The sequence below is a fragment of the Oncorhynchus clarkii genome, chromosome 12, assembly GCF_045791955.1.
Source record: "Oncorhynchus clarkii lewisi isolate Uvic-CL-2024 chromosome 12, UVic_Ocla_1.0, whole genome shotgun sequence".
NCBI classification, from domain to species: Eukaryota; Metazoa; Chordata; class Actinopteri; order Salmoniformes; family Salmonidae; genus Oncorhynchus; species Oncorhynchus clarkii.
Genome location: NC_092158.1, coordinates 78,375,814 through 78,386,602, shown reverse-complemented (window position 1 = coordinate 78,386,602; position 10,789 = coordinate 78,375,814). Strand labels below are relative to the sequence as shown.

The 10,789-nt window shown below is 44.8% G+C and overlaps 1 protein-coding gene across 1 annotated transcript; it reads left to right on the top strand.

Moving 5' to 3' along the window:
* The first annotated feature begins 914 nt into the window (after nucleotides 1-914).
* On the top strand, nucleotides 915-8,769 carry LOC139421394 (riboflavin-binding protein-like). The gene is made up of 6 exons (XM_071172253.1): nucleotides 915-1,067; nucleotides 1,836-2,043; nucleotides 2,208-2,301; nucleotides 2,486-2,614; nucleotides 2,744-2,840; nucleotides 7,127-8,769. Exons 2-6 carry the CDS (start codon nucleotides 1,881-1,883, stop codon nucleotides 7,496-7,498), a joined length of 855 nt encoding a protein of 284 aa, XP_071028354.1. The 5' UTR covers nucleotides 915-1,067; nucleotides 1,836-1,880; the 3' UTR covers nucleotides 7,499-8,769.
* Nucleotides 8,770-10,789: the final 2,020 nt, after the last annotated feature.

The window sequence follows — 10,789 nt, the reverse complement described above, 5'->3', positions numbered from 1 at the left end:
CTAGGCCACAAGGAACTCCATCTGCTGTGAAGAGGCCAAAAGGCTAGTGACGACACAGGGAGTCTGGGGCAGGGATTAGTTGGCACCCCGGGTCTGGGGGGGTGACAGATTACAGGACAAGCGTACAGGACAGGATGAGCACTGGGCAAAGTGTCTGTTCGGATCTCTATTTTCACCAACATACAGTAGATCACACAGGCCCAAACATCAAAACATTGAAACAAATGTATGCCTCATTGCAAAAATAAATGGAGTGCGGATTTTGCTGCAAGTGGCAAATTGAAGTTATTTGTGGGGCAATGGTTGTCAGAAGGGAGATGTATTCCAATGCGCTCAGCATATCATACAGTATCAAATCTCATCCTTCACCTCCCCTTCACACAAAGCCCTGACCTCTGGGTTTGTGGGAGGAGGGGAGGACAGGTGACTCAGCACTTGTGGAGGATGCACTTATACCAAGGACAACACCGCGCTGACATGTTCATATAGGACCCAATCAATTTGATGAATCCAATGACAACCATATCCTGGTGTTTTTCAGTAACTGGTGTTTGATACAGAATGACAGTACGTTTGATACAGAATGACACTACCTGGACATAATATGCTCAGGCCAAATCATATTACATGGTACAATACTGGATTGGAATACCTCCACACATATCTTTCTAATGTATATGATAGAAATTAGTGTGTGTGTGTGTGTGTGTGTGTGTGTGTGTGTGTGTGTGTGTGTGTGTGTGTGTGTGTGTGTGTGTGTGTGTGTGTGTGTGTGTGTGTGTGTGTGTGTGTGTGTGTGTGTGTATGTGTGTGATATGGATTACCAGCAAGCGGGAGGAGGAGGAGGAGGAGGAGGTGGGGGAGGTGGCCAGGGGCTTAGATGTCCTTCAGTTAAACCAGTGAGAAACTGTCGTGCTGCCCCTGGGAAGAAGTGATCATAACAAGCAGTCAGCCCGGAGGAAGAGCTGCGTAGAGTGGTGCTGATTCGACGACGATTCCAAAGCTGAGGAGACACGTCGCACAAGACCAAGCAGAATCAAAAGGAAAACGGTTTCTCCCACCGACAGGTAGGCTAAGGCAGGCGAGGAGTAAAGTATTTTTGTCGATAGTGGAAAATAAACATATGGACACAGATTGCAAACTACGCAGTTGGGATGTTGTGGTGTTAAATCTTGCCATTGCCGTTATTTTGTTTAAAGCTAATCAAACATGGTTTTACAGTAGCCTATCTTTGCATTTGTTCAAATCTTAATTATTTTGTTGTGAAATTATTAGTTGATAGTTGAGTTTGTCAGGTATGGTCATCGTTTTACTGAAAGAAAGTCAGTCATTTGTAGGTTTGTAGCTGATAGCCTACATACAGACGACCTACAATAAGTACCCTACATTGTTATACATCTAACAACGCGATTTGTAAACTCTGAAATGTGATAAACATGTCTGTAACTCATGTTCTATAAAATAGTTAAATGGAAGTTCATAAGAAAATACCATATTTAAGATTTAATCAGGTTTTGTTATGCATGCCTAGCGTTATCCAATGGCTAGATAAGCTATAGCTTAATATTTCACAGGCTGTGTCATACATCACACCAATCCTTGGACATCCTTAATTAGGCTAGATGCTCCACGGCACGTCATTGAATTCAAACTATGTTATGGACAGACTAGACAGTCTTTGTTCAGTGGTGGTTGATCTTACTCCTTTTTGAGGGAAAAATTATCTTTAGTGCTATAGGCAATAGGGAAACATTCAAATGTCACATTATTTTAAAAACTGGTCTTCATATTATATGGTTCACTGAACCCGCTTGTCTCCCGCTCCGCTGTCCAAGGTCCTGATTATAGCCGGCTAGCTGAACGTATCGCAGGTTGAAGAAATGGCTATCACGTCAAACTCCCTGCCATTGGTCTGTGCATATTTAGCGGCTACCCTGATTGGTCGCATTTTGTGTTTGGAGGGGGCGTGTCTACAGGACGGTAGACAGAAGACCACGCCCAGCCAGGAACCTCACCTGAAAGAGTGCACAATCTATGCTGAGAGTGAGTGAGAGCACTGTGCTTTTTAAAGACAACAACATGCATCATCAAACCATGATAAAGAGAGAAAACTGCTGTTGGAAGTTTGCTATCAAAATCCTCAATCCTCCTATGAGATGAGGTGTCTCCCCATGGTCATAATCTATCCATATCTGTTTTCTAATCAGATGCATGTTGTTCAGAGGATGACATCCAGGATCTTAATCCCATGACCAGTGAGAAGAACAGCCCCTGGGACAAGTGTGGGAAACTGAGCCCGAAGTAAGTCTGCAATTTACAGCGGCCTTTGATCATGACTAGCTGATATAACCAATATTTTCAATCTGTCAACAAAGACAACACCATTGCACTGCTGGAGCAAAGAGAGAGTTACATGCTGTGGTCTAACCCCTCTCTCTCTCTCTCTCTCTCTCTCTCTCTCTCTCTCATCCATCTCTATGACCAGGTGTGAGGACTTCCTGAAGCGTGTGACCTGTTTCTACCGTTGTTCCCCTGATGCAGCCCGCTGGCCACACTCTCACCTCCAGTCCTCCATGCAGGCCGTGCCACTGTGCCACAGCTTCTGCCGTGACTGGTGAGCTCACTACAATAATCTAGGGTCCCCAATGTAAACTGTACTGAAGGCTCTGCGCTAATCACATCATCCAGCAGTATCAAATGTTGATCTGTCATCTGGTCATTGCAACATAACATTTTTCTTCAGGTATGAGGCCTGCAGGATGGACATGACATGTGCTCGTAACTGGGCCAGAGACCCCAGAGGACAGAACTGCACTGGGAACTGTGTGCCGTATCAGCAGGTAGGCTGTTGATTGGATGGGCAGCAGCCAGTCTCATGGGAAGGAGCCATGTTGAGTTGGATGTAATGCTGTGTTGAGCTGTGTTTTAACCTTGCTATAAATATATATGTTTTTTTTTTTCAAAAATAGATATTTAGACTCAACAATTCGTTTCTTTGAGGACGTTAAGAACCGCCCTATTCTCTTTCTCCAGCTGTGTCTCTTATGATAGAGCTGTAGGAAGATAGAGAAACCTGGCATGCAAGGACACCTGGCATAGCAAAGAATCATGGTAGTATAGCTGAGTCAGTGTTAGTTGTACTGGTACTGCTGGTCTCAGTGGTCAGTGAGGGGTTAAGGACACAAAGCCTGGCTCAGTGGAATAAAGGAGGGGCTCTGCCAGGGGCGGACTGGGACCAGAAATTGGCCCTGGCATTTCTAACAAACCTGCCAATTTCTTTCCTTGAGGGCCACACACTGGCCCATTTTTGTTATTTGAGGCCCCCACACCGGCCCATTTCTTTCCTCAAGGCACCCATTATTAGCCAGATAATGATTATTTTGCCCCAAAAAATCCAAGTTAGACAGGCCCAATGTGATAAAAAATGGTCCAGCCTATCTGGCATTTGTTCAGAATGCCAGATGGCCAGTCCGCCCCTGGGCTCTGCTCTGTACTGCTCCACTGGACAGAGGAGGATATAAAAAGAGGCAGAGTGACCCAGGGCTTGTGCACAGCTGGGACCAACTGTGAACCCCTCAGTCACACACAAACATGCACGCACACCAGAGGAGGCTGATGGGAGGAGATGTAAGGGGACGTGCTCATTGTAATGGCTGTATTGGAATGAATGGAATGGTACCAAATACATCAAACACATGAAAAAATAATGGTTTCATTGATTCTATTCCAGCCATTACACTGAGCCCGTCCTCCTATAGCTCCCCACACCATCCCCCTCTGACACACACACACACACACACACACACACACATTATCAGTGGTTGGATGTGATGATGAGAGGTGACAGGAGTGTGTGTATGTTTATGTGGAAGAGGCAGGTCAGGGAACCACAAATATACCAAATAAAAACGTAATTATTGTGAGGCCATTCAATTAAAGTTCATCTGTTCTGAATATGAGGGTCCTGCTATACAGAGACCTCCAAAAGACTCCAAAAGGAGGAGTCAGAATGTTTGAACAAAACAACTCACATCTAATAGATATATTGTTTACACAATAACAATATTTTCACAGATTTATGCTATTCATTAGTTTGACCCTTTGCTTAAGAGCAACTCAATGCAACTCAAATGAGGTTGGAAGCAATTTGTGTCCAGGCATTTTAATGACGGCTCTTTTAATGACCTTCAGCTGTTCAAAAAACAATTATTTTATCAGTAAATAGTAAACAGGTTTGAGGTAAACAGTTTGTAGGTTAGACTGGAATGTTCAGTTTGATTCCTCATCAGACAAAGGAATTGGGAATCTAACTGCACCTCACCCATTCACATGTCCTCTCTAATCGAGCTGACAATGCTTCAGTCTGCCTCAGGGCCACTGTACACAGCACGGGCAGGATGCAAATAAATACACGGAAACACACACACTTGCATGTTGGCTACTGTACTCACATATAGGCTACACACACACACACACACACAAACACATGCACATACTGCATTCACACATAAGCTAGACACACACAAAAGCATTTGTACATGCACACACAATACTGCACACACACGTACAAACCATCAAAACGTCCCCCTGGCTCTTCTCCCAGGATCCTCTCTGGCTTTCTCCCTCAACGTCTGTAAGCTCTGCTGGCTCCTCTCCATCGCCTCACTGGCCACAGCAATGTTCTGTGGCTTCTTAACATCATCAACAAGGAATCCAACACTCTCTTCACGCTCTCCACTCAAACACTGGTTCTGAAGTGGGCAGTGACTGTGCACTAACATGCACACAGACTGGCAAGCCTGTGTTGCGATAACAGCAGGTTGACGTTTATTGGGATGAATCTTCTCCTTAAGGCAGAACTAAGCGATTTCCTCTAGATCCAGCCAACAGCAAAGTAAAAATATTGTATATATTATAAAACTTAATGAAAACAAATGTAAGGTTAGGGTTAGGCACTAGGGTTAGGCACATGACCATGGCCGCCCCAGGAGAGGAGGCTAGTAATAAGACCAGCTAGTAGCTATCTGCTGCACAGCAACAGCACTGTCCTTTTAACACAGTCAATATAGCAGTGCTTCCTAAATGTTCTGAGTGACTCATTCACTCCTTATCCCTCAGACAGACAGGATGAGAGAGGGGGAGAGGAGAGAGGGGAGGGAGGAGAGAGGGGGAGATGAGAGGGGGGAGGGAGGAGATAGGATAGGGGGAGGGAGGAGAGAGGGGGAGAGGAGATGGGGGAGGGAGGAGAGGGGGAGGGAGGAGAGAGGAGAGAGGAGAGAGGGGGAGAGGAGAGAGGAGAGGGGGAGAGAGGAGAGAGGAGAGAGAAGAGGGGGGAAGGAGGAGAGAGGAGAGGTGGGAGCGAGGAGAGGGGGAGGGAGGAGAGAGGAGGGAGGAGAGGGGGAGGGAGGAGAGAGGGGAAGGAGGAGAGAGGAGAGTTGTAACGGTAGCACTTCTTACAAAGTGGTGATGACTCACTCCCCAGAGAATCAGAGCTTACAGATATAGGATCTTAATTTGACCTATAATGTCACCGCAAAATAATCATTCAGCAACAGGATTTAAATGCTTAGTCCATAATGTAGCTGGAGCTGTGGTTAAGCTATTATCTGGCCAAAAGTAGGCTACATGAAAAGTGTAATACTGTTAATATAATTGTGTGTTAGATTGGGTTATCAGTTCATTTAAATAAGAAAGCTCATCTGCATTCAAATCAAATCAAATGTATTTATATAGCCCTTCATACATCAGCTGATGTCTCAAAGTGCTGTACAGAAACCCAGCCTAAAACCCCAAACAGCAAGCAATGCAGGTGTAGAAGCACGGTGGCTAGGAAAAACTCCCTAGAAAGGCCAAAACCTAGGAAGAAACCTAGAGAAGAAACAGGCTATGAGGGGTGGCCAGTCCTCTTCTGGCTGTGCCGGGTGGAGGTTATAATAGAACATGGCCAAGATGTTCAAATGTTCACAGTAGTTGTCGAGGGTGCAGCAAGTCAGCACCTCAGGAGTAAATGTCAGTTTGCTTTTCATAGCCGATCATTAAAGAGTATCTCTTCCGCTCCTGCTGTCTCTAGAGAGTTGAAAACAGCAGGTCTATAATCACAGTAGTTGTCGAGGGTGCAGCAAGTTAGCACCTCAGGAGTAAATGTCAGTTTGCTTTTCATAGCCGATCATTAAGAGTATCTCTACCGAGTTGAAAACAGCAGGACTGGGACAGGTAGCACATCCAGTGAACAGGTCAGGGTTCCATAGCCGCAGGCAGAACAGTTGAAACTGGAGCAGCAGCACGGCCAGGTGGACAGGGGACAGCAAGGAGTCAACATGCCAGGTAGTCCTGAGGCATGGTCCTAGGGCTCAGGTCCTCCGAGAGAGAGAATTAGAGAGAGCATACTTAAATTCACACAGGACACCGGATAAGACAGGAGAAGTACTCCAGATATAACAAACTGACCCTAGCCCCCCGACACATAAACTAATGCAGCATAAATACTGGAGGCTGAGACAGGAGGGTTCAGGAGACACTGTGGCCCCATCCGATGATACCCTCAGACAGGGCCAAACAGGAATGAAAAAACCCCACCCACTTTGCCAAAGCACAGCCCCCACCGCTTGCGGTGCAGGAAAATTCTCAGTAAAAAAAGAGTGATCAAATTAAGATCCTACATCTGTAAATGTGTAGACCCACGGTGGCTACCATTCTACTAATAAGCTTTTCCAATATCAAGCTTTTCTGAGAAATGTAGGCTTAGACTTCATTAGACTTCGTTTTTTTGGCCCTAAAACCTGAATTTGGATTAAAGTGAAGGGAAAACATATTTATTTTCCTCAATCAGCTGGCTTTTAGATGACAGATGAAGCATGACCTTGTGTGCCTGTCCCCCATGTCTCCAAAAGCCTTTCTCTGTATGATGAGGGCACTAATGGATGGGTGAGAGAGAGGTGGGAGTGGCAGCTGCTGCCTGGCAAATACTTTGTTTTTTCAGAAAAGGTACATCTTTGTGTAATCAATAGTCCCAATTAAAATGAGTGCCTTAATCAGAGGTATAATTTGCAACACACAGAGAAGATAAGGGTCATATTGAATCTAATTTCAAACTACACCTCCAATGATTTGCTCTTTGCTACCACAGATGTACCAGCACGGCCGGGACCTGTGTGAGAGCCTGTGGGGGGACGCCTTCATGACGGTGGAGGATGAGGAGGAGGAACGGGAGGGGGGTGAAGGTATTAGCAATGGTAATGGTGGACGTCCCTGTGGATGCCTGACCCTCAGCCCCTCGGACAGGGAGGTGATCTCTGCCCTCAGGGCCCTGGAGGAAGACCCAGAGGAGCTGGACACCACAAAGAGTGGCTTGCCTCAGTACCGTGCCCCCTGCCACAAGCAGCCCAAGACCAAGTCTGCCACACTGCCCCTGCAGGCGCGGAGGAGCAACGGCAACATTGTGATGCGGAAACGCTCGGTCGTGGTGGATGATGTGGAGGGTAGTGGGAGTGGGCTGTAGATGAACTGACATAATCTGATCTCTGAATCTGTAGCTCTGTCCCCAAGCTGGGGTTGTCATATCTTGCTCCTATAACTAACCTTACCTCACATACTGTACCTCTCATGACACACCATTATAACCCATCAATCAAATGTTGCTTAGAGACGCACCATATTTTGAAGTAATACCAAACATATAAATCATTATGACATGACATGCCCTTAACACTGTGTAAATGATGTACGAATAGTGACATTGACCGTAACATTATTCTGAAAGGTTAAACAATCAACAGCTACAATCAAAGTGTATGACATCATGTTGTATTACAGTCTGTTGTTACATGGTACTTGGCCCAGGGACTGCAGTTGAAAATGAGCCGGCTGGCTAAAACTTTTATACAGTAGTAATGTTGATTAATGTCCACTGTCCCTGTAAAAGTAAATGTAATAAAGTAAAGTAGTTGCTAAAACAGGTGACACCATTCATGATCGCCATCAATGTTTGGCATGTAATTGTCAGTCATGTAAGCTGATTATAAACATATGTAGTCTTGCAGCTACATTAGTAGGCCTACAAATGAAAATATCTATCATCTTGTGAGGCGCCTGGGACTGCCTCGGTGCATATCATACTGTAGAGTTGTGTTTACCCATCAGTGAACTGCAGTAGTTTCTAAACTGCAGTTGTGTAACTTTACCATCAGACTAGGCATACAGGAGATATACATATCCATACAGAAGCGTCCAAAATTCCTCTATTCCTCAATCCTAAACACCTTTTTTTAGACATACCTGTACAACTGTCAACATGCTTGGCATATTTTACTATCGTGATATAACGTAATCTGTTTTCTTGTCATGAAATGTTTGATAGTGGAGGAGAGAGGTAGGGTGTTTGTGATGGTGGTGCACAGCCACATCATTAGAGTGGTTGCCATCCTGCAACCATAGGAGTCAGTCAGCTGTTAAAAATGATGAAGTATTTTATATAGCTGGAGGAAGTCTTGAATTTCAGAAAGAGAATCCGCGCAAAGGACAGACTTAGACTGCTGATGTAGAAACATGACTCATGCCAGTAAGGCTTTTGTGTTAGTATGATAATGCATCAGAACTCTATTCAGGCAATGCCATTCAAGATGCTGTGAAGTAGAATTAGAGCCAAACTCTATAGAATGTCTATAGAATGGTTGACCAAAAGGGAACCTGTTTGTCTGAGTGTGACATGAATCCCTATTTGGTGTTATTTTGTTTCTTGACATCCTCAATAAACACTGGATTTCAAAATCATTCCATTGGTATTTGCTATTGTGTTGTTATTAGAGCAATTGCCAGATCAAAACACATAGAAAATATGTGTTCTGTGTTCTCCATATGCATCACTGTCCAACCGTTTGACCTGTCACCTCAGGATAAGAACACTGTGTATTACAAGGATGATGTCATCACCAAACATGGCAGCAGGGTCTGCAGGGTCAGTCCATCTCTGATGTTCTCACCAGTCCAGCTCAAGCTGGCAGACAGCTTGACAGTTTGATTATGGGAGTGAATAAATATAGTATATGTATTGTTCAAATTACAAAGGCACCACACCACCAGCCTTCAATATGGTTGTTTTAAAATAATAATGTAATAGTCATATCAATAATACCACAATGTACTACTTGACATTTTCCTGCCTAAAGGATAGACAGCAAAACACATAATTGTTCAAATTACAAAGGCACCACACCACCAGCCTTCAATATGGTTGTTTTAAAATAATAATGTAATAGTCATATCAATAATACCACAATGTACTACTTGACATTTTCCTGCCTAAAGGATAGACAGCAAAACACAGCCTGCTCCACCCTCTCCAATTCTGCTGCCGAAAGGATAGACAGCAAAACACAGCCTGCTCCACCCTCTCCAATTATGCTGCCGAAAGGATAGACAGCAAAACACAGCCTGCTCCACCCTCTCCAATTCTGCTGCCTAAAGGATAGACAGCAAAACACAGCCTGCTCCACCCTCTCCAATTCTGCTGCCTAAAGGATAGACAGCAAAACACAGCCTGCTCCACTCTCTCCAATTCTGCTGCCTAAAGGATAGACAGCAAAACACAGCCTGCTCCACCCTCTCCAATTCTGCTGCCTAAAGGATAGACAGCAAAACACAGCCTGCTCAACCCTCTCCAATTCTGCTGCCTAAAGGATAGACAGCAAAACACAGCCTGCTCCATCCTCTCCAATTCTGCTGCCGAAAGGATAGACAGCAAAACACAGCCTGCTCCACCCTCTCCAATTCTGCTGCCGAAAGGGTAGACAGCAAAACACAGCCTGCTCCACCCTCTCCAATTCTGCTGCCTAAAGGATAGACAGCAAAACACAGCCTGCTCCACCCTCTCCAATTCTGCTGCCGAAAGGGTAGACAGCAAAACACAGCCTGCTCCACCCTCTCCAATTCTGCTCCCCTAAAGGATAGACAGCAAAACACAGCCTGCTCCACCCTCTCCAATTCTGCTGCCTAAAGGATAGACAGCAAAACACAGCCTGCTCCACCCTATCCAATTCTGCTGCCTAAAGGATAGACAGCAAAACACAGCCTGCTCAACCCTCTCCAATTCTGCTGCCTAAAGGATAGACAGCAAAACACAGCCTGCTCCATCCTCTCCAATTCTGCTGCCGAAAGGATAGACAGCAAAACACAGCCTGCTCCACCCTCTCCAATTCTGCTGCCTAAAGGATAGACAGCAAAACACAGCCTGCTCAACCCTCTCCAATTCTGCTGCCTAAAGGATAGACAGTAAAACACAGCCTGCTCCACCCTCTCCAATTATGCTGCCTAAAGGATAGACAGCAAAACACAGCCTGCTCCACCCTCTCCAATTCTCCTGCACATTATCAAGGCAGACTCTCATCCTTTCCTTCTTCTGTATAATTCCTAGGATTGATAGATCATGTTTCTGCCCATGTACAGTACATTATATAGAGATTATAAACAGAATGTACAGGCAACTGCCAAAATAATGGAAATATTTGAGTAAATGAAGGATTTAAAGTATATTGAAAGCAGGTACTTCCACATAGGTGTTGTACCGGAGTTAATTAAGCATTTAACATTGCACCATCAAATCAAATCAAATCATATTGGTCACATACACATGGTTAGCAGATGTTAATGCGAGTGTAGTGAAATGCTTGTGCTTCTGGTTCTGACAGTGCAGTAATATCTAACAATTCCCCAACAACTACCTAATACACACAAATCTAAAGAGAGGAATAAGAATATGTACATATAAACATATGGATGAGCGGCACAGGCATGG

Bases quoted from the DNA above. Each gene is read 5' to 3' on its own strand.
- LOC139421394 (XM_071172253.1), top strand. From the start codon at position 1,881: ATGGCTATCACGTCAAACTCCCTGCCATTGGTCTGTGCATATTTAGCG. The intron at 2,302-2,485 runs GTAAGTCTGCAA...CTCTATGACCAG, and splicing joins TGTGGGAAACTGAGCCCGAA to GTGTGAGGACTTCCTGAAGC. The intron at 2,615-2,743 runs GTGAGCTCACTA...ATTTTTCTTCAG, and splicing joins CACAGCTTCTGCCGTGACTG to GTATGAGGCCTGCAGGATGG.